This window comes from Anomaloglossus baeobatrachus, chromosome 1, assembly GCF_048569485.1.
Source record: "Anomaloglossus baeobatrachus isolate aAnoBae1 chromosome 1, aAnoBae1.hap1, whole genome shotgun sequence".
Classification (NCBI taxonomy): Eukaryota; Metazoa; Chordata; class Amphibia; order Anura; family Aromobatidae; genus Anomaloglossus; species Anomaloglossus baeobatrachus.
The window spans coordinates 133,532,454-133,556,486 of record NC_134353.1 but is presented as its reverse complement, the minus strand read 5'-3'; the positions used below and the strand labels follow the sequence as shown (position 1 = coordinate 133,556,486).

The window sequence follows — 24,033 nt, the reverse complement described above, 5'->3', positions numbered from 1 at the left end:
CGGGGCCAGAAAGGAGCGTCCCTGGGACAGAGAGAGGGGCCGAAGCCACCACTGAAGAGAGCTCCTGGTCTGTGGCGACAGAGCCACTAGCCTGTGCAAGGAAGAGGTCCGCTTGTCCCAACAGCGGAGAATGTCCAGCTGCAGGGGACGCAGATGGAACTGAGCAAAGGGAACCGCTTCCATTGATGCCACCATCTGACCCAGCACCTGCATAAGGTGCCTGATGGAATGACGGCGGGGCCTCAGCAGAGAGCGTACCGCCAGTGAAGGGACTGCTGTTTGACTAAGGGCAGCTTCACAAGTGCCGGCAGAGTCTCGAATTGCATCCCTAGGTACATAAGGTTCTGGGTCGGGGTCAGAGTGGACTTGGGCAGATTGACAAGCCACCCGAAATGAACAAGCGTGGCGAGAGTGAGCGAGACACTCCGCTGACAGTCTGCACTGGATGAAGCCTTGACTAGAAGGTCGTCCAGGTAAGGGATCACTGCCAACCCCTGGAGGTGCAGAACCGCAACCACTGCTGCCATGACCTTGGTGAATACACGAGGGGCCGTGGCTAATCCGAAGGGGAGAGCCACGAATTGGAAATGTTCCTCTCCGATTGCAAAACGTAGCCAACGCTGGTGTGAAACTGCAATTGGCACATGCAGATAGGCATCTCTGATGTCGATGGATGCTAGAAAATCTCCTTGGGTCATTGAGGCAATGACCGATCGCAGAGATTCCATGCGAAAGTGCCGCACCTGAACATGCTTGTTGAGAAGCTTGAGATCCAGGATGGGTCGGAAGGAACCGTCCTTCTTGGGGACTAGGAAGAGGTTTGAGTAGAAACCTCTGAACCGTTCCCGGGCGGGAACCGGAACAATTACTCCGTTGGCCTGCAAGGATGCCACGGCCTGTGAGAAGGCGGCGGCTTTGGAGCAGGGGGGAGTGGACAGAAAAAATCTGTTTGGCGGGCTGGAAGAAAATTCTATCCTGTAGCCGTGGGAGATGATATCCCGCACCCACTGATCGGAGACGTGTTGAAACCACACGTTGCCAAAGTGGGAGAGCCTGCCACCGACCAAGGACGTTGCTGGCGCAGCCAGATAGTCAAGAGGAGGCTGCCTTAGTGGCAGCGGCTCCTCCGTTCTTCTGAGGACGCGGCTTCGCCCGCCAGCTGGGTTTTCGATCCTTGGCTGAGTTAGTGGACGAAGCTGAGGGCTTAGAGGATGACCAGTTAGAGGAACGAAAGGAACGAAACCTCAACTGGTTCCTGCCCTGGACAGGTTTCCTGGTTTTTGTTTGTGGCAAGGAAGTACTCTTCCCGCCAGTAGCTTCCTTAATAATTTCATCCAGTTGTTCACCGAACAGCCGGGACCCAGCAAAGGGGAGCCCAGCAAGGTACTTCTTGGAAGAAGCGTCTGCTTTCCATTCTCGAAGCCACAAGATCCTGCGGATCGCGAGTGAATTAGCGGAAGCCACCGCCGTGCGGTGAGAAGCCTCCAGAATGGCAGACATGGCATAGGATGAAAAAGCCGAAGCCTGGGAAGTTAAGGCAACCATTTCGGATATAGAGTCCCTGGCGAGGGAATGTATCTCCGCCAGAGAAGCAGAGACTGCCTTAAGAGCCCAGACTGTTGCAAAGGACGGGGAGAACGAGGCCCCTGCCGCCTCACATACAGATTTGGCCAGAAGGTCAACCTGGCGGTCAGTGGGATCCTTAAGTGAGGTGCCATCGGCCACAGATACAACTGTCCGGGCTGAGATTCTAGACACCGGAGGATCCACCTTTGGTGACTGAGCCCACTCCTTGACCACTTCTGGTGGAAAGGGAAAACGGTCATCAGAACTACGCTTTGGGAAGCGTTTGACAGGACAGGCCCTGGGCTTGGTCACAGTGGCCTGAAAACTGGAGTGGTTAAAAAACATACTCCTTGCTCTCTTAGGTGAGGTAAACTGGTGTTTTTCTACCAGAGAGGCTTGTTCCTCTGACACTGGTGGATTGAGGTTCAGTACGGAGTTAATGGACGCAATCAAGTCACTAACATCCGCATCACCCTCGGATAGATCAATGGGGTACATAGAGGTAGCGTCCGAGCCCACAGTAAAGGCATCCTCCTCGCCCTGCAATTCAGCTCGTGAATCAGAGCCGTGGGACGAGGAGGGAGAAGAGTCCCTGCGTCTCCGTTTAGGAGGACGGGGTCCGGGAACAGATAAAAAATCCTCTGTGAGCTCTGCAGAGCGAGTCGGAACAGCTGAGGCGCCCTGAAAAGGGGGCTGATGCATGGTCAGCAGAGTCCGGGAGAACTGTCCCATGGAGTCGGCAAAGGATTGTGAGATAGCTTTAGAAAACGATGCTACCCAAGCCGGGGGTTCAGCCACCGGGGCTGGAGCAGCCGGAGAGACCCCTGGGGAGGCTCCAGGCTGAGGCACCACCATGTTAGAGCAGGCATCACAATGTGGATATGTGCTCGGTTCAGGCAGTATGAGCTTACATGCAGTGCATATAGAGTAAAGCCTTGCAACCTTGCTCCTAGTGAGAGACATGCTGCTGAGGTGGAGGCTCTGCAGTAAAGAACACACTCCTTCAGAATGACCCCCAGAGAGTGTATAATAAAGTCCACAACCAGAGGTTGTGGCTTACCAGACCGCTTTTTGTGTGCCCTCCGGATTCCACAGCTCGGACCCCCAGACAGATGCAGAAGCTGCAGCAGCCAGCGCCGATCAGTGTGTGAACGCTGATAAAATGGCGCCGGAGTGAGGAGGGGGGGCGGGGTTTAGTCCAGGAGCGGGAACCGGAGGGCCAAGGAGAAATACAGGGGAGGGAAACATCTCCTCAGAGAGGACTGTCCTCCCCTCTGCTGAACGGCCGGTGGGCGGCGCCGCACTGTTCCCCTGCATGACTGACATGCAGGGGAACTGAAAACGAAACTAGGCCGCATCTGAAGCCGGGGCCTAGATTTTTCCATGCGGCCGACGAGCAGGCACCCTCGGCGCGGTTCTCAGGAAAAAACCAGAGAACCGGCCGGAAATCACAGCAAGTGAACAAAACACACTCTCCCCACAATAAATGTACAAGGGACCCCTGAATAACTGAATAACGTCTCAATACTTAGCTTATGAGACGCAGGGCCAGGTCCCTGGGGGCGTGAGCGCTCCGTCCGGCAGGAACCTGAAAGGGCTGCGGATGGAGACCGGTCTCCTGCAAAGCAGTGAGAACCGTGATAGCTCCCACTTCAAGCCAGAGCCTCAGGGGATGGTGAAGGAGCGCGGCATGTGAAGGCTCCAGCCTTGTAAAATCAACCTTAACAGCACCGCCGAAACAGTGGGGTGAGAAGGGACATGCTGGGAGTCCAGATTGGACCCGCTTTTCTTCCAAATCTTTGAAATCAAAATTCAGATGAGAATGCATGTGTGTGTGTGACCTCCTGAACACAAAGCATTGAACTGGTTAGATTTGTCATCCAGGGGGTGTATATGCTCGGAGGGAGGCGCTACACTTTTAGTGTAGTACTTTGTGTGTCCTCCGGAGGCAGAAGCTATACACCCATGGTCTGGGTCTCCCATAAGGAACGATGAAGAAAAAGCACTAAGTCTTATTTTTAGGGGAGAGCTTATTTTCAGACAGACCTTGTTTGGGGTAAGTTTACCCCCCCAAAAAATGCAGATCCCCCTTCCCAGGATCATCATACTTACTAGACCCCAGGCGCCTTCTGCGATCCTTGGTGGGTGCTCCCCGCAGGTATGCTGCACGCTGTCCTCCCCTCCTTCTGGCTGACATCCACACATCAGATCGCATACACACACACGCACAAACTTCTAGCCGACACACACATCAGATCTCACACCACACAACACACACACACACACACACACACACCGCAAATACAATCGCGAGCGCGCACACACACTTACCACAACGGTGATACCACTTGCTTCCAGCCAGCAGGGGAATCTGCTCTTATCTCTATGATGTGTTCCAATGCTGGGTCCTCCTTGTGTTCTACCTGCAGCTCCACTGCACACTGCACAGCATCACAGGTCCTTAAGCCGCAGAGAAGCAATCGATATCGCTGGATGTGGTGAGTGTGTGTGCGATCTCATGTGTGTGTGATCTGATGTGTGATCCGCCACAGGTCCTTGATGCGTTCCACTGCTCCCGGTCGGCGTCTGGTAAGTATGATCGCGGGGTCTTCTCTCTTCTGGGGGTGTCCGCTGCCAATAATGAAGTGTCCTGCAGTATTCTTTATCTTTTTTAGCTGCATGGACCCCTCATTATTGAACTGCGACTAGGTCTTATTTTCGGGGCCTGTCTTATATTTAGGCCTTGCAGAAAACTCCTGCTAGGTCTTATTTTCGGGGGAAGTCTTATTTTCGGGGAAACACAGTAAATGATGACAAATGCTATGTTTCAGCTATTTTTTTCTGTTTTATATTTTTTAACTTAACCAGCCTTATCATGTGAATACTACACAAGCACCATCTCCATGTGTGAAGGTTGCAGTATTTCCTATTTATGCATAATCAAATAAAAGGGTATTTCTAACACATTAACTACTGTACATCTGGATTTGGAAAACACAAGCATTACTCTGTTACCTCTTGGACTTCATTTTCCAGGTCTTCAAGTCGTTGTCGAAGATGCCTTCTATCAGTATCCACAGAAAGCAGCTCCATCTTTATAGAACTGCTTTCACCGAGTGCACTTTGTGCCTTCACCTCCCATTCCTCCGCCTGGCTATGAACCATTCTGAATTGATCCAGAAGATCTCGATTCTCTTGTTCCTAAAAAGGTGTAAAACACATCATTGGAAAAAAAAAATAAATAAATCTGAAACACTAATGAGAAAGCTTTTGGTTAATAGAAGTCTGCTATCAAACCTGAACACACAACACCAGGTAAGAGTCAGTGCCCCATGAATGGAGGAGGAGCAGTTTTGGTATAGGATGCTTGACTTCCACATCTCCCGTAATAGCAACGTTTGCTACATCATTACGTGTAGTTACATATGTCAGAATCATGCAAGATAATATCTGTTAAGATTACAGAGAAACCTACAACACAAGATATTTGGCATCTGATACAATGCTGGGTAGAAAGCACTCACCTTGGCAGCCATTAATGTCTCAATTCTAGAAACCTCAGAGATGTAACCATGAACTCTCAGCTTTAATTCTTCTTTTTCACGTATTGCATTCTCCAATTCCAGCGTAACAGTCTTGAGAAAGGATGAAACCAAACATTAACTTGGAAGAGAAGAAGGGAATTTTGTTTACTTACCGTAAATTCCTTTTCTTCTAGCTCCTATTGGGAGACCCAGACAATTGGGTGTATAGCTACTGCCTCCGGAGGCCACACAAAGTATTACACTTTAAAAAGTGTAACCCCTCCCCTCTGCCTATACACCCCCCCGTGCATCACGGGCTCCTCAGTTTTGGTGCAAAAGCAGGAAGGAGGAAACTTATAAATTGGTCTAAGGTAAATTCAATCCGAAGGATGTTCGGAGAACTGAAAACCATGAACCAAAAGAACAATTCAACATGAACAACATGTGTACACAAAAGAACAGACAGCCCGAAGGGAACAGGGGCGGGTGCTGGGTCTCCCAATAGGAGCTAGAAGAAAAGGAATTTACGGTAAGTAAACAAAATTCCCTTCTTCTTTGTCGCTCCATTGGGAGACCCAGACAATTGGGACGTCCAAATGCAGTCCCTGGGTGGGTAAAAGAATACCCCGATAAAAAGAGCCGACAACGGCCCTCCTCTTACAGGTGGGCAACCGCCGCCTGAAGGACTCGCCTACCTAGACTGGCATCCGCCGAAGCATAGGTATGCACTTGATAGTGTTTCGTGAAAGTGTGCAGACTAGACCAGGTAGCTGCCTGACACACCTGCTGAGCCGTCGCCCGGTGCCGCAATGCCCAGGACGCACCCACGGCTCTGGTAGAATGGGCTTTCAGCCCTGAAGGAAATCGGAAGCCCAGAAGAACGGTAGGCTTCAAAAATCGGTTCCTTGATCCACCGAGCCAAGGTTGACTTGGAAGCCTGCGACCCCTTACGCTGGCCAGCGACAAGGCGCAGTGGCGCCGTGCGAGACACGTAGATCCGGAGTGCTCTCACTAGATCTAACGAATGCAAATCCTTTTCACATTGGTGAATTGGATGAGGGCAAAATGAAGGTAAGGAGATATCCTGATTGAGATGAAAAGGGGACACCACCTTAGGGAGAAAGTCCGGGACCGGACGCAGAACCACTTTATCCTGGTGAAATACTAGGAAGGGGGCTTTGCATGACAGCGCTGCAAGCTCTGACACTCTTCGGAGTGATGTAACTGCCACTAGAAATGCCACCTCCTGCGAAAGACGTGATAGAGAGACCTCCCGCAGCGGCTCAAAAGGTGGTTTCTGAAGAGCCCGTAGAACCCTGTTGAGATCCCAGGGTTCCAGCGGACGCTTGTAAGGTGGGACTATGTGGCAAACTCCCTGCAGGAACGTGCGGACCTGCGGAAGCCTGGCTAGACGCTTTTGAAAAAACACGGAAAGGGCCGATACTTGTCCCTTGAGAGAGCCGAGAGACAAACCCTTGTCCATTCCGGATTGAAGGAAGGAAAGACACGTGGGTAAGGCAAACGGCCAGGGGGTAAACCCCTTCTCAGAGCACCAGGCTAAGAAGATCCTCCAAGCCCTGTGATAGATCTTGGCTGACGTTGGTTTCCTGGCCTGTCTCATAGTGGCAATGACCTCTTGAGATAACCCTGAGGACGCTAGGAGCCAGGACTCAATGGCCACACAGTCAGGTTGAGGGCCGCAGAATTCAGATGGAAAAATGGCCCTTGAGACAGCAAGTCTGGTCGGTCTGGGAGCGCCCACGGTTGACCCACCGTGAGGTGCCACAGGTCCGGGTACCACGACCTCCTCAGCCAGTCTGGAGCGACGAGGATGGCGCGGCGGCAGTCGGACCTGATCTTGCGCAACACTCTGGGCAGCATTGCCAGAGGAGGGAATACATAAGGCAGTCGAAACTGCGACCAATCCTGAACTAAGGCGTCCGCCGCCAGAGCTCTGTGATCCTGAGACCGTGCCATGAATGCCGGGACTTTGTTGTTGTGCCGAGACGCCATGAGATCGACGTCCGGCGTTCCCCAGCGGCAACAGATCTCTTGAAACACGTCCGGGTGAAGAGACCATTCCCCTGCGTCCATGCCCTGGCGACTGAGAAAGTCGGCTTCCCAGTTTTCTACGCCCGGGATGTGAACCGCGGAGATGGTGGAGGCTGTGGCCTCCGCCCACAGCAGAATCCGCCGAACTTCTTGGAAGGCTTGACGACTGCGAGTGCCGCCCTGGTGGTTGATGTACGCGACCGCCGTGGCGTTGTCCGACTGTATGCGGATCTGCCTGCCCTCCAGCCACCGATGGAACGCTTTTAGGGCTAGATACACTGCCCTTATCTCCAGAACATTGATCTGAAGGGAGGACTCTGTCGGAGTCCAGGTTCCCTGAGCCTTGTGGTGGAGAAAAACCGCTCCCCACCCTGACAGACTCGCGTCCGTCGTGACCACAGCCCAGGATGGGGGCAGGAAAGATTTTCCCTTCGACAGAGAAGTGGGAAGAAGCCACCACTGAAGAGAGGTCTTGGCTGCCAGAGAAAGAGACGTTCCTGTCTAAGGACGTCGACCTTTTGTCCCATTTGCGGAGAATGTCCCATTGGAGTGGACGCAGATGAAACTGCGCAAAGGGAACTGCCTCCATTGCTGCCACCATCTTCCCCAGGAAGTGCATGAGGCGCCTCAAGGGGTGTGACTGGGCCCGAAGGAGAGATTGCACCCCTGTTTGCAGCGAACGCTGTTTGTCCAGCAATAGCTTGACTATCGCTGAGAGAGTATGAAACTCCATCCCAAGGTAAGTCAGTGATTGGGTCGGAGTCAATTTTGACTTTGGGAAATTGATGATCCACCCGAACCTCTGGAGAGTCTCCAGAGCAACGGTCAGAATGTGTTGACATGCCACCCGGGAGGGTGCCTTGACTAGAAGATCGTCTAAGTACGGGATCACCGAGTGGCCCTGAGAGTGTAGGACTGCCACAACGGATGCCATGACCTTGGTGAAGACCCGTGGGGCTGTCGCCAGGCCGAAAGGCAGTGCCACAAACTGAAGGTGTTCGTCCCCAATGGCGAAACGCAGGAAGCGTTGATGCTCTGGAGCGATCGGCACATGGAGAGAGGCATCCCTGATGTCGATTGATGCTAGGAAGTCTCCTTGGGACATCGAAGCGATGACAGAGCGGAGGGATTCCATGCGAAACCGCCTGGTTCTCACATGTCTGTTGAGCAATTTGAGGTCCAAAACGGGACGGAATGAACCGTCCTTTTTTGGCACCACGAACAGGTTGGAGTAAAAACCGCGACCACGTTCCTGAAGGGGAACAGGGATCACAACTCCTTCTGTCTTCAGAGTGTCCAAACGGTGCAACGGTTCGCTCGGGGGGCGGAGATGTTCTGAAGAAATGAGTCGGAGGACGAGAGCTGAACTCTATCCTGTAACCATGAGACAGAATGTCCCTCACCCATCGGTCTTGGACATGTGGCCACCAGGCGTCGCAAAAGCGGGAGAGCCTGCCACCGACCGAGGATGCGGTTTGGGGAGGCCAAAAGTCATGAGGAGGCCGCCTTGGAGACGGTGCCTCCGGCGGTCTTTGGAGGACGTGATTTAGACCGCCATGCAGAAGAGTTTCTCTGGCTCTTCTGTGGCCTGTTGGATGAGGAGGATTGAGATCTGGCTGAGGGCCGAAAGGACCGAAACCTCGATTGAATTTTCCGTTGCTGAGGTCTCTTTGGTTTGGGCTGGGGTAAGGACGAGTCCTTTCCCTTGGATTGCTTAATAATTTCATCCAATTGCTCGCCAAACAATCGGTCGCCAGAAAAAGGCAAACCGGTCAAGAACTTCTTGGAAGCAGAGTCTGCCTTCCATTCGCGTAGCCACATGGCCCTGCGGACTGCCACCGAATTGGCGGATGCTACCGCTGTACGGCTAGCCGAGTCCAGGACAGCATTCATGGCGTAGGATGAAAATACCGACGCCTGAGAAGTCAAAGACGCCACTTGCGGAGCAGAGGTACGGGTGACCGCATTAATCTCAGACAGACAAGCTGAGATAGCCTGGATTGCCCACACTGCTGCAAAGGCTGGGGCAAAGGACGCGCCTATGGCTTCATAGATGGATTTCATTAGGAGCTCTATCTGCCTGTCCGTGGCATCCTTGAGCGATGAACCGTCAGCCACTGCTACTACGGATCTAGCCGCCAGTCTAGAGACTGGAGGATCCACCTTGGGACATTGAGCCCAACCCTTAACTACGTCAGGGGGGAAGGGGTAACGTGTGTCATTAAGGCGTTTAGTAAAGCGCTTGTCCGGGAAAGCCCTGTGCTTCTGGACAGCATCTCTGAAGTTAGAGTGATCGAAGAAAGCACTCCGAGTACGTCTCAGAGAGTTTCTCAGCTAAAACTGCAAACTCTGTCCCTGCCGCCTGTACAGGGGTAGCCGGCGGTTCTACCTGGGCCGAGGGTCCCACCAGTGCCCCAGGCTCCGGCTGAGCGAGTGCCACAGGGCCCGAGCATTGCTCACAGTGAGGGTAGGTGGAACCTGCAGGTAGCATAGCCGCACAAGAGGTACAGGTTGCAAAATAACCCTGTGTCTTGGCCCCCTTGCTCCTTGTGAACGACATGCTGCTGTGTCCAGGAGAATGATCACAGAGGGATATATAGCCACAAGCTAACAGTACAGCCGAACCGAGAAAAATGTATAAAAATATAATATATATATATATACAGTTCGGCACTCTATGGGAGACCAGCACCGGGTGACCGGTGTGGCTTACCGACCACTCAAGCGGTGTGTGGCCACCAGATTCCCTGCCTCGGGTCTCCCAGAGCTGCAGCCAGAAGTCCTCCACCGGCAGAATGTGCTTAAAACATGGCTGTCGGCGTTCACAGGGGAGGAGGGAGCCGTGGGCGTAACTACAAAAGTGCGGGAATCTGGTGCCCCAGAGTGAATAGTGAGGGGGGAGGAGGACAGCTAAGTGTGCTCCAGCCCTCACTGTCGGCGTCAGACCGACCGTCCCGCCCTTTCCCCTGACTGGCAGGCCCGGGGGCGGGAGTTTAAGGCACTAGGCCGCAAAAGCCGGGGACTAAAGTTAAAACCGCGGCCGGCAAGCAGGCGCGGTCGGCGCGGTAGTCCCGGTCTCATACCAACACCGCAGTCGCTGCAGCGTCTGAGGCCAAAGTGCTCCATGCACCGTCCCCAAGGGGACACAGAGTACCTGTAGATGCAGGGCCCTGTCCCTGATGATACTCAGTCTCCTGTCCGTCAGAATCCCAAAGGGGCTGCGGAGGGAGCCCGGTCCCAGTGCCTGGATGACCGGATAGGATCCCACTTCTCCCAGAGCCCCTAAGGGATGGGGAAGGAAAACGGCATGTGGCTCCAGCCTGTGTACCCGCAATGGGTACCTCAACCTTAACAACACCGCTGACTTAGTGGGGTGAGAAGGGAGCATGCCGGGGGCCCTGTTAGGGGCCCTCTTTTCTTCCATCCGATACAATCAGCAGCTGCTGCTGACTAAAATGGGAGCATGAGTGAATGTGTGCCTCCTTCAACACAAAGCATAAAAACTGAGGAGCCCGTGATGCACGGGGGGTGTATAGGCAGAGGGGAGGGGTTACACTTTTTAAAGTGTAATACTTTGTGTGGCCTCCGGAGGCAGTAGCTATACACCCAATTGTCTGGGTCTCCCAATGGAGCGACAAAGAAACTGTAAATTCACCCACACATTGCACAGTGACAGTGGAGGAACATGTAGATGCAGCGGATGTCTAATATACCACATGGAATCTGTATGTGACGAGCTTATGGACATTTGGTGTTCTTGACTGTCACAAAATGACACAAATAACTGGTTCACAGACTGCATCAATAGCAGACGTGTTCACACATCTTGTTGACCGCAGGTTGTGAGATTGGTGACATTAGTGTGAATGCAGCAGAACTGCAACCATAGAGGTGACCTAGAAGTGTAAAAACCCTTCACCCTACTGTCATTTTACATGACCCTGACTGATACCCCAAAGTGCTACTCAGGTCCACACACAAACATCCCATGATGAGCTTTAGGCTATGTGCCCATGGAACATTGTACCTGCGGATATATCCGCAGGTATGTCCGCAGGTTTCCCGCAGCAGTTCCCAGCTATCCATAGCTGCGGGATTCCAGCGAAATATCTGCGGAAAACCTGCGGACATTCATGCGGCTAACCTGCGGAAGTTCCGGCCTCTAGTGGAGGGCCGGGATTTCTGCAGATATTTCCGCAGGAATAATTGATATGCCGTTATGTGCGGCTGCGGGACATCCGCAGCATATTCTGCAGCCGCACATAGCGAAGCATGGGCACAGTGCTCCCCATGTCGCATAGGATAACATGGGGAGTGTCTGTATTTGCTAAAACCTGCGGATCTAAAAAATCCAGATAAATCCGAAGGTTTTCCAGCAGATAAATCCACGGGCATGTTGTCCCGTGGGCACATAGTCTAAGTGTGGGCTTTAACAAGTGTCAGCACTATACACATGGTGCTGTTTAGGGGAGTGCAAGGCCTTTTCTAAATTTGCCTACTTAATGAATCAGAGGTTCCTGCCTGTATTATATTGTAATTGGTGGTAATACACAGAGCACAACCAACTTCAGTCAGGCATCTTTTTTTAGGATTTGGTTTTACGGCATTTTTATCCGCCATCATTCTTCCTGTTAGCACGATTACACCAAATTGTGAGATCAGATGTCAGCTATATACCACAGCTGACTCCAGCCGGGTATGAAGCCCCTCACTACGCTCCATACACGTGTAAGGTGGATGCCAGAAAAGAAGGACAATATTTCTACCTGATTCTCTCTAGCCATGGTGGCTAAATCATCCTGCAATCTTCTGTTCTCCTTCAGAGAAATTTCTCTCAACTTGACATTTTCGGTAAGATCGGCATGGGCGGAGTCAAGCTGCCGGCGAAGACTGGAGAGCTCCCGGTCTTTATTACTGAGGGCATCCTTCAATTGGCTGCAAATATAAGCTGTGTGTTTAGACAAAGGGAACTATAAAGAAATGTTCACATATCAGGACATAATTCGAGAGGCATAAAATCCAGAGCAGACACTCAGATTTCTTCCACTAATGTGACATAGATCTGCATGGAGATTGGCCTCATTGTCATTCAGTATATTTAATTCAGACACACCCTTATCGAATGATGTTAGAAGGAATGTGCATGCTCATTCTTGTACATTTTTTCCATGGTATGTGAATAGGGTGTGAACTATCACATGGCCTACGTAACCTTAGATGATCTGATGAAGAGTTTGGCATGCAATCCATGATGAAATTATTAACATGTGAACATACACTACAAAAAAAGCCATGTACTAAGACTAAGAACTGTCCCAAGGCATTGAACAACACACCACATACTAAATTACATGAAATTCATGTTTGTAGGGATGACAAACAAACCAAATATGTCTCATCAAAATCCCCGGATTCATAGGAGCACTGCGCATATCCAGTGTGCGCAGCAGTGTTTACTGTGCTGGATTCTGGTATTGTCTTAGGTCACATCAAAGATTCTCGTGAAGAGCAGATAAAGATATGGGTCTTTATTAGTGATGGGTTCACAGTACCATGCTCGTTACTCTATAAGAGCAGTTAGATGCTCGAATGGGTGCGACTCAAGTATAATGGAAGTCAATGGGGAATTCGAGCATTATTCTGCAAGATTTCTCAGAAAGATGCTCAAGTTCCCCATTGACTTCAATTATACTTGGTACTTGAGTTGCGCCTGAGTATCCAACTGCTCTAGTATCGAGCACCTGAGCATGGTAGTGCTAACTCATTAATAGTCTTTATAAAGTGACCGCAACGATTAAAAAAGATACAATACGATTATAGGCGAGTGGCTCGGACACAAAAGAGGAATACATTTGCAAGTCCTCCATCCTCTGAATTCCATATTCATCCCTTTGTACTGTACAGATCACCTGTCAGACTCCTCTATAAGAGCACGCATGATGCTAGTAAAGAACTAAATAGATTGTAAGCTCATAGGGCAGGGCTCTATACTAATGCGGATAGTAAACTATGCTGCCATTTGTAACCATTCTCCATTTTTGTGCCAACACTATCAGTTGACTGTGCTATATAAAATATTGTGTCATTAAACTTAAAGAATGATGCAATGTATTAGTTGTGTATTCATTCTCAGTCATTTGTGGAGATTCACCACAAAAATATTTGGGAATATATTACAGATTTATCTGTACATAGAACACAAACATGTGGAATAAGACCGCAATGTCACAGTGAAGATATAGCTTCTGTGACTAATACAGAAAATGAGTGTGACGTCTACTAGCCGGACTTACTCGACAGTAGCCTCAAGCTCAGAAAGGGTCAGCCGCAAGTTAGTTATTGTCTTATCCTGGAAGAGAGAGAAAAAATCTATTAAAACCCAAACTCATTAGAATATATAAAAGGGTCACCAGAAAAACTATCACAAAGAAAAAGCTGTGTAACACATACTTTATTATCTAGGTTCTCGTCTAAGCATGCCACATGCTCCGTCTTCTCGTCCACTTCTTCCTGAAGGTTGTCTTTTTCCTTGTCCAAGACAGAAATCGTGTTCCTGAGAACGGTCATGTCAGTGGCTTGTGTAGACACTTTGTGATTCAGCTCACCTACGAGTTATTAAAAAGCAAACAATTAAAGGGGTCGTCCAGCTGATGACATTCTGTGTAGCAGTGCTCCCACTCGAAATACACTTCTGATGTTCAGTTATCAGCCTCGGACCCGGCAGCTCCACCTCAGCCAAGGATCAGCGCTGATGTGAGATGGAAGAAATCTGGTTACTGGCTGAGTACAGGGTGGAGGGGAGAGTCTCTCCAGCAGTAAGGTTATATGTGCTCAGTCTTAATGGGAATCGGTCAGCAGGTTTTTGCTACAACATAATGTAGGCAAAGAGATCCTGAATCCAAATGGTGTATCACAAATTACTGGGTGCAGCCGTTCTCATATAAAGAACTGAGTTAAGCATGTAGCTGAGCTGGGAAGGCTGTCCTGCCCTCACCAGGCTCTCAACTGAGATTGTGCCTTGACTGTGAGGTGTCAATCACAGGAGGGGGTGTGTCAGACTTCCATTCACACCCCAGCTAGTCCTGCAATGTTAATCACAGGGTAATATTATTATTATTATAGCTCCATTTATTCCATGGCGCTTTACAAGTGAAAGACTGTACATGTACAACAATCATTAACAGTACATAACAGACTGGTATAGGAGGAGAGAGGACCCTGCCCGCGAGGGCTCACAGTCTACAGGGAATGGGTGATGGTACAATAGGTGAGGACAGAGCTGGTTGCGCAGTGGTCTACTGGACTGAGGGCTATTGTAGGTTGTAGGCTTGTTGGAAGAGGTGGGTCTTGAGTTTCCTCTTGAAGCTTTCCACGGTAGGGGAGAGTCTGATATGCTGAGGTAGAGCATTCCAGAGTATGGGGGAGGCCACAGGAGAAATCTTGTACGCGATTGTGGGAAGAGGAGATAAGAGAGGAGCAGAGAAGGAGATCTTGTGAGGATCTGAGGTTGCGTGAAGGTAGGTACCGGGAGACTAGGTCACAGGTGTATGGAGGAGACAGGTTGTGGATGGCATTGTATGTCATGGTTAATGTTTTGAACTGGAATCGTTGGGCGATGGGAAGCCAGTGAAGGGATTGGCAGAGTGGCGAGCCTGGGGAATAGCAAGGGGAGAGGTGGATTAAGCGGGCAGCAGAGTTCAGGATATATTGGAAGGGTGCAAGAGTGTTGGAAGGGAGGCCAGAGATCAGGAGGTTGCAGTAGTCGAGGCGGGAGATGATGAGGGCGTGTACTAGTGTTTTTGCTGAATCTGTTAAGGAAAGCACGGATCCGGGAGATATTTTTGAGCTGTAGTCTGCATGAGGTGAAGAGGGCTTGGATGTGTGGCTTGAAGGATAGAGCAGAGTCAAGGGTTACTCCTAGGCAACGAGCTTAATGAAGGGAATTTTGTTTACTTACCGTAAATTCCTTTTCTTCTAGCTCCTATTGGGAGACCCAGACAATTGGGTGTATAGCTTCTGCCTCCGGAGGCCACACAAAGTATTACACTCAAAAGTGTAACCCCTCTCCTCTGCCTATACACCCTCCCGTGCATCACGGGCTCCTCAGTTTTGGTGCAAAAGCAGGAAGGAGGAAACTTATAAATTGGTTTAAGGTAAATTCAATCCGAAGGATGTTCGGAGAACTGAAAACCATGAAACAATTGAACATGAACAACATGTGTACACAAAAGAACAACTAGCCCGAAGGGAACAGGGGCGGGTGCTGGGTCTCCCAATAGGAGCTAGAAGAAAAGGAATTTACGGTAAGTAAACAAAATTCCCTTCTTCTTTGTCGCTCCATTGGGAGACCCAGACAATTGGGACGTCCAAAAGCAGTCCCTGGGTGGGTAAAAGAATATCTCGATAACAAGAGCCGACACGACTCCCTCTTACAGGTGGGCCACCGCCGCCTTAAGGACTAGCCTACCTAGACTGGCATCTGCCGAAGCATAGGCATGCACTTGATAGTGCTTTGTGAAAGTGTACATACTAGACCACGTAGCTGCCTGACACACTTGTAGAGCCGTTGCCTGGTGCCGCAATGCCCAGGACGCCCCCACGGCTCTGGTAGAATGGGCTTTCAGCCCCGAAGGAATCGGAAGCCCCGAAGAACGGTAAGCTTCAAGAATCGGTTCCTTGATCCACCGAGCCAAGGTTGACCTGGAAGCATGCGAACCCTTACGCTGACCAGCCACAAGGACAAAGAGCGCATCTGAACGGCGCAGGGGCGCTGTGCGAGACACGTAGAATCGGAGTGCTCTCATTAGATCTAATGAGTGCAAATCCTTTTCAAAGCAGTGAATTGGATTAGGGCAAAATGAAGGTAAGGTGATATCCTGATTGAGATGAAAAGGCGATACCACCTTAGGGAGAAATTCCGGAACAGGACGGAGAACCACCTTATCCTGGTGAAAAACCAGGAAGGGGGCTTTGCATGACAGCGCTGCAAGCTCCGACACTCTACGGAGTGAAGTAACTGCTACTAGAAATGCCACTTTCTGCGAAAGACGTGATAAGGAGACATCCCGCAGCGGCTCAAAAGGCGGTTTCTGAAGAGCCGTTAGCACCCTGTTAAGGTCCCAGGGTTCAAGCGGGCGCTTGTAAGGTGGGACTATGTGGCAAACTCCCTGCAGGAACGTGCGGACCTGCGGAAGCTTGGCCAGGCGCTTTTGAAAGAATATTGAGAGTGCCGATACTTGTCCTTTGAGAGAACTAAGTGACAACCCCTTATCCATTCCGGATTGAAGGAAGGAAAGAAAAGTGGGTAAGGCAAAAGGCCAGGGAGTAAAACCTTTATCAGAACACCAGGACAAGAAAATTCACCAAGACCTGTAATAGATCTTGGCGGACGTCGGTTTCCTGGCCTGTCTCATAGTGGCAATGACATCCTGAGACAACCCTGAAGACGCTAGGAGCCAGGACTCAATGGCCACACAGTCAGGTTGAGGGCCGCAGAATTCAGATGGAAAAACGGCCCTTGCGACAGCAAGTCTGGGCGGTCTGGCAGTGCCCACGGCTGACCCACCGTGAGATGCCACAGATCCGGGTATCATGACCGCCTCGGCCAGTCTGGAGCGACGAGAATGGCGCGACGGCAGTCGGACCTGATCTTGCGTAGTACTCTGGGCAGCATCGCCAGAGGAGGAAATACATAAGGCAGTCGAAACTGCGACCAATCCTGCACTAATGCGTCCGCCGCCAGAGCTCTGTGATCTTGAGACCGTGCCATGAAGGCCGGGACCTTGTTGTTGTGCCGTGACGCCATGAGATCGACGTCCGGCGTTCCCCAGCGGCGACAGATCTCTCGAAACACTTCTGGGTGCAGGGACCATTCCCCCGCATCCATGCCCTGACGACTGAGAAAATCTGCTTCCCAGTTTTCTACGCCCGGTATGTGAACTGCGGAGATGGTGGATGCTGTGGCTTCCACCCACTGCAGAATTCGCCGGACTTCTTGGAAGGCTTGACGACTCCGCGTGCCGCCTTGGTGGTTGATGTATGTGACGGCAGTGGCGTTGTCCGACTGGATACGGATCTGCCTGCCCTCCAGCAACTGCTGGAAAGCCAATAGGGCCAGATACACTGCCCTTATCTCCAGGACATTGATCTGAAGGGAAGACTCTAACGGAGTCCAGGTTCCCTGAGCCCTGTGATGGAGGAACACCGCTCCCCACCCTGACAGGCTCGCGTCCGTGGTGACCACAGCCCAGGTTGGGGGCAGGAAGGATTTTCCCTGTGATAGAGAAGTGGGAAGAAGCCACCACTGAAGAGACGTCTTGGTTGCAAGGGAAAGAGAGACGTTCTTGTCGAGAGAGTTCGACCTCCTGTCCCATTTGTGGAGAATGTCCCACTGGAGTGGGCGCAGATGGAATTGCGCGAAAGGCACTGCTTCCATCGCTGCCACCATCTTCCCCAAGAAGTGCATGAGGCGTCTCAAGGGGTGTGACTGAGTCTGAATCAGAGATTGCACCCCTGCCTGCAGTGACAGCTGTTTGTCTAGCGGTAGCTTGACTACCGCTGACTGTGTATGAAACTCCATCCCTAGATACGTCAGAGATTGGGTCGGTGTCAACTTGGATTTTGGGAAGTTGATGAGCCACCCGAACTGCTGGAGGGTCTCCAGAGCGACGGTAAGGCTGTGTTGACACGCCACCCGAGAAGGTGCCCTGACTAGGAGATCGTCTAAGTAGGGAATCACCGAGTGCCCCTGAGAATGCAGGACCGCCACAACGGATGCCATGACTTTGGTGAAAACCCGTGGGGCTGTCGCCAGGCCGAAGGGCAATGCCACGAACTGAAGGTGTTCGTCCCCGATGGCGAAACGCAAGAAGCGTTGATGTTCTGGTGCGATCGGCACATGGAGATAAGCATCCTTGATGTCGATCGATGCGAGGAAGTCTCCTTGCGACATCGAGGCGATGACCGAGCGGAGAGATTCCATCCGGAATCGTCTGGTGCTCACGTGTTTGTTGAGCAATTTAAGGTCCAGAACGGGACGGAATGATCCGTCTTTCTTTGGCACCACGAATAAGTTGGAGTAAAAACCGCGACCCTGTTCCTGAGTGGGAACGGGGGTCAACAACTCCTTTTTTCAGAGCGTCCACTGCTTGAAAAAGTGCGTCTGCCCGCGCGGGGGGCGGGGAGGTTCTGAAGAAACGAGTCGGAGGACGAGAGCTGAACTCTATCCTGTAACCGTGAGACAGGATGTCTCTCACCCATCGGTCTTGAACATGTGGCCACCAGGCGTCGCGAAAGCGGGAGAGCCTGCCACCGACCGAGGATGCGGTTCGGGGATGCCGTGAGTCATGAAAAGGCCGCCTTGGGGGCAGTGCCTCCGGCGGCCTTTTGGGGGCGTGACTTAGACCGCCACGCATAGGAGTTCCTCTGGCCTTTGTCCTGTCTATTGGACGAAGAGGACTGTGGCTTGGCGGAGGGACGAAGGGACCGAAACCTCGATTGTATTTTTCGTTGCTGAGGTCTCTTGGGTTTGGACTGGGGTAAGGAGGAGTCCTTTCCCTTGGATTCCTTAATAATCTCATCCAATCGTTCGCCAAACAATCTCTCGCCAGAAAACGGCAAACCGGTTAAGAACCTCTTGGAAGCCGAGTCTGCCTTCCATTCGCGCAGCCACATGGCCCTGCGGACTGCAACAGAATTAGCGGATGCCACCGCTGTATGGCTAGCAGAGTCTAGGACTGCGTTCATGGCGTAGGAAGAAAACGCCGACGCCTGAGAGGTTAAAGATGCAACCTGCGGGGCAGACGTACGTGTGACCGCATTAATCTCAGCCAGACAAGCTGAGATAGCTTGGAGTGCCCACACGGCTGCAAAGGCCGGGGCAAAAGACGCGCCCGTGGCTTCATAGATGGATTTCACCAGGAGTTCTATCTGCCTGTCAGTGGCATCTTTTAGTGATGAGCCATCTGCAACCGAAACCACAGATCTAGCCGCCAATCTGGAGACTGGGGGATCCACCTTGGGACATTGAGCCCAACCCTTAACTACGTCAGCGGGGAAGGGGTAACGTGTGTCAGTAAGGCGCTTAGTAAAGCGCTTGTCCGGAACCGCTCTGGGCTTCTGGATGGCATCCCTGAAGTTAGAGTGATCAAAAAATGCACTCCGTGTACATTTGGGAAACCGAAACTGGTGTTTCTCCTGCTGAGAGGCAGACTCCTCTATAGGTGGAGGCGGGGGAGATAGATCCAACACCTGATTGATGGACGAGATAAGATCATTTACTAAGGCGTCCCCTTCAGGTGTATCAAGATTGAGAGCAACATCAGGGTCCGAGCCCTGAGCTGCAATCTCCGCCTCGTCCTCCAGAGAGTCCTCAAGCTGGGAACCCGAGCAGTGTGAGGAAGTCGGGGAAGATTCCAAGCGAGCCCGCTTAGCTGGTCTGGGACTGTGGTCCGTGGAGGAGTCCTCCACGTGAGACCTAGGGCCCACCCCGGCCGGGGTGGACCGAGAGGGACCTGGAGGCGCCGATCTAACAGGGTCCAGGGCCTGTGTAAGGATCGGTCTGGACTGCAGGGCTTCTAGCAGCTTGGCAGACCATTTGTCCATAGACTGAGCCATGGATTGTGAGAGTGACTGAGAGCTTTTCAGCAAAAACTGCAAACTCTGTCGCTGCCACCTGGACAGTGGAAGCAGGGGGGTCTGCCTGAGCCGAGGGGCCCACTAGTGACCGAGGCTCCGGCTGAGCAAGCGTAACAGGGGCCGAGCATTGCTCACAGTGAGGGTAGGTGGAACCCGCAGGTAACATAGCCCTACAAGAGGTACATGTCGCAAAAAAACCCTGTGCTTTAGTGCCCTTGCTCCTTGTGGACGACATGCTGTTGTGTCCTAGGAGCGTGATCACTGAGGGTATATAGAAAAAAGGGTATACAGCCCGGCCGAACAGAAATAAGTATATATATACGTATCTATACCGGCACCCAAGGGGACCAACACCGAGTGACCGGTGCGGCTTACCGACCGCTAAAAAGCGGGGTGTGTGTGCTCCAGATTCCCTGCCTTGGTCTCCCAGAGCTGCAGAGCTGTTCTCTGTGATTCTCCACCGGCAGAATGTCCGAAAAATGGCTGCCGGAGCTCTCAGGGGAGGAGTGAAGCCGTGGGCGGCATTAGGAAAAGTGCGGGAATCTGGGGTCCCCACAGTGATCAGTGAGGGGGGAGGGAGCATACAGGATGCCCCGGCCCTCACATCCGACGTCAGGTCGGCTGTCCCGCCCCTATCTCTGATAGACAGGCCCGGGGGCGGGAGTTTTTCCACTAGGCCGCGATGAAGCCGGGGACTAAATTTAATACCGCGGCCGACAAGCAGGCGCGGTCGGCGCGGTAGTCCCCGGTCTTCACAATTCAGCAGCCAGTTGCGGCGTCCGGGAACCAGGCGCTCCATACACAGTCCCCATGGGGACACAGAGTACCTCGTGGATGCAGGGCCCTGTCCCTGAGGATAGATAAGCTCCTGTCCAGCAGATTCCCTCAGGGGCTGCGGAGGGAGCACGGTCCCAGAACCTGGATGACCGCTTCGGATCCCACTTCTACCAGAGCCCTAAGGGATGGAGAAGGAAACACGGCATGAGGCTCCGGCCGTCGTACCCGCAATGGGTACCTCAACCTTAACAGCACCGCCGACTTAGTGGGGAGAGAAGGGAGCATGCCGGGGGCCCCGTGGGGGCCCTCTTTTCTTCCAACCGATACAATCAGCAGCTGCTGCTGACTAAAATGGAGATGTGTGAGTGGATGTGTGCCTCCTTCCACACAAAGCATAAAACTGAGGAGCCCGTGATGCACGGGAGGGTGTATAGGCAGAGGGGAGGGGTTACACTTTTGAGTGTAATACTTTGTGTGGCCTCCGGAGGCAGAAGCTATACACCCAATTGTCTGGGTCTCCCAATGGAGCGACAAAGAAAAAGCCATTAGTTTAAGTAAACAATTGCACACACACGAAGCATTATTTCTTTTTGTTTAACCCCTGCATCATACTGTCCTCAGCTTACATAGCAAAAACCTGCTGACAGATTCCCTTTAATTCACCTCTCCTCAGCTGAAAAGCGTATATGTGCTTGTGGCAGCAGCCCCTGTTGATAGATGAGACATGTTGAGCTGAGTTTGTCCAGTGTGCAGCCATCCTGACACGTGGCTAGGACGGATGCAGTTTAACTTATGTCATGTGTCAGGTTTATCACATTCTTGGAGAACTCCTTTAATGTCTCGTTCCAACTATTGACCAAGCCTATCAATAACCTCCACTGCTGTGTAACAGGTTGAAGAGGCTTTAGCTAGAAATAAAATTGATGGCAGCGCAGAGGAGAGAGTCCCCCTTTTTGCTGACAATCACTTTGTTTGTGACTTTTAATAATTCCCATGAGGGGCTCTAAGGCCAGCACAAAGAGCTGGAGAGACAGGGCATAACTGACGTGTGTCCGTGCTGAATGAGAAGCCAGAGATAAGATGTCCATTAGCATTTACTCTAACCCTATGGTCCCCAAAGAACAGCTTTATCTAGGAAATAAATAGTGCACCCAGACCAAACCTTGTCAACCCCAGGCACGCCACCACGGGGACCGCGGCCAACCCCAGGCACGCCGCAGGGACCGCGGCCAACCCCAGGCACGCCACCACGGGGACCACGGCCAACCCCAGGCACGCCGCGGGGACCGCGGCCAACCCCAGGCACGCCGCGGGGACCGCGGCCAACCCCAGGCACGCCGCGGGGACCGCGGCCAACCCCAGGCACGCCGCGGGGACCGCGGCCAACCCCAGGCACGCCACGGGGACCGCGGCCAACCCCAGGCACGCCACGGGGACCGCGGCCAACCCCAGGCACGCCACGGGGACCGCGGCCAACCCCAGGCACGCCACGGGGACCGCGGCCAACCCCAGAAATACTCCGGCCAACTCCAGTCACGCTACAGAAACTCCGACCAAATCTGTTTACAAGTTACTGTTTCAGATTAATTTGAGAATTGCTGATGGACGGAGGATGTGCCATAGAAGCATCAATGACAATTTAATAACTAACCAAATTGTGATGTGTTTTGTAGCCTGTTCTGGTCTAAACTTATCCCAGTATGGGTTGTAATGTTATTAAAGTCTCAAATGATTAGCAGAGGGACACCCGGCATCCTAATGAATGACATTACTTAACTAATTGTTCTATTATTGTATGGGGCAGGGATGTAGAGTACTATCAATAATAATTACTTGCCGTATACCTTGCAATGAGAACACAAAAATCAGCCATCGACCTTGGATAGAATACATTCAAAAGGAACAAACCTATGAAACAGGAAACTGACTCCTCTGGAGGATACAGAGGAGGTAGAATGACAAAAAGTAGCAAAAAGGGAAGGAAAAGGGATTCCAAAACCTGCAGATTAGACTCAACATGTCTGCCAGCACTATGTGCAATATACACAGAAATGATTAATATGAATGCTACCAATACATGCAGTAAGCAGAGACTTTGCTTCCTTTTGTAAAACGTTATATTTTATTTAAAGGGAATCTCTCAACAGGTTTTTGCCACCTAACCTGAGACCAGCATAACATAGGGGCAGAGATCCTAATTCCAGTGATGTGTCACTTACTGGGCTGCTTAGTGTAGTTTTGATAAAATCACTGATTAATTAGCAGTAGATTATCATTAGAGGACTACTTGGCATGCTGCAGGTAGTCCAGCATATTCATGAGCTCTGTATTCCTACTAGATCTGAAGCAGAGAAAACATTGATTTTATCAAAATAACAGCAAACAGCTCAGTAAAGGTCCCGTCACACTAAGCAACATCGCTAGCAACATCGCTGCTAACGAACAACTTTTGCGACGTTGCTAGCGATGTTGCTGTGTGTGACATCCAGCAACAACCTGGCCCCTGCTGTGAGGTCGTTGGTTGTTGCTGAATGTCCTGGGCCATTTTTTAGTTGTTGCTGTCCCGCTGTGAAGCGCAGATCGCTGTGTGTGACAGCGAGACAGCAACAACTAAATGTGCAGGCAGCAGGAGCCGGCTTCTGCGGAGGCTGGTAACCAATGTAAACATCGGGTAACCAAGAAGCCCTGTCCTTGGTTACCCGATATTTACCTTCGTTACCAGCCTCCGCCGCTCTCACTGTCAGTGCCGGCTCCTGCTCTGTGCACATGTAGCTGCAGGACACATCGGGTAATTAACCCGATGTGTGCTGTAGCTAGGAGAGCAGGGAGCCAGCGCTAAGCGGTGTGCGCTGCTCCTGCTCTGTGCACATTTAGCTGCAGCACACATCGGGTAATTAACCCGATGTGTGCTGTAGCTAGGAGAGCAGGGAGCCAGCGCTAAGCGGTGTGCGCTGCTCCCTGCTCTGTGCACATTTAGCTGCAGCACACATCGGTTAATTAACCCGATGTGTGCTGTAACTAGGAGAGCAGGGAGCCAGCGCTCAGTGTGCGCTGCTCCCTGCTCGTGAAGCTGCGTGCGCTGGTAACCAAGGTAAATATCGGGTTGGTTACCCGATATTTACCTTAGTTACCAAGCGCAGCATCTTCCACGCGGCGCTGGGGGCTTGTCACTGGTTGCTGGTGAGCTCACCAGCAACTCGTGTAGCGACGCTCCAGCGATCCCTGCCAGGTCAGGTTGCTGGTGGGATCGCTGGAGCGTCGCAGTGTGACATCTCACCAGCAACCTCCTAGCAACTTACCAGCGATCCCCATCGTTGTTGGGATCGCTGGTAAGTTGCTTAGTGTGACTGGACCTTAAGTGACACATCGCTGGAATCAAGATCCTTATCTCTAATTACGCACAGACGTTTTTGTCAAAAATCTGCTGTTGTGTGACATTTTGTTGCTCTCAGCTGGGGTAACAAAATCCTGGTGACAG

The 24,033-nt window shown here is 51.7% G+C and overlaps 1 protein-coding gene across 3 annotated transcripts in view; it reads right to left on the bottom strand.

Moving 5' to 3' along the window:
* Positions 1 to 24,033, bottom strand: part of CEP135 (centrosomal protein 135) — a 196,679-nt gene that overhangs the window by 41,358 nt on the left and 131,288 nt on the right. For 2 of the 3 annotated variants that reach the window (XM_075347062.1, XM_075347061.1), the window contains 5 exons: positions 13,593 to 13,747; positions 13,436 to 13,491; positions 11,909 to 12,077; positions 5,091 to 5,201; positions 4,582 to 4,767 (listed from right to left, as the gene is read on the bottom strand). In XM_075347062.1, the coding sequence (XP_075203177.1) occupies positions 4,582 to 4,767; positions 5,091 to 5,201; positions 11,909 to 12,077; positions 13,436 to 13,491; positions 13,593 to 13,747 (677 nt within the window). The remainder of the gene's footprint in view (positions 1 to 4,581; positions 4,768 to 5,090; positions 5,202 to 11,908; positions 12,078 to 13,435; positions 13,492 to 13,592; positions 13,748 to 24,033) is intronic. The other variant, XM_075347063.1, reaches the window with a different exon arrangement.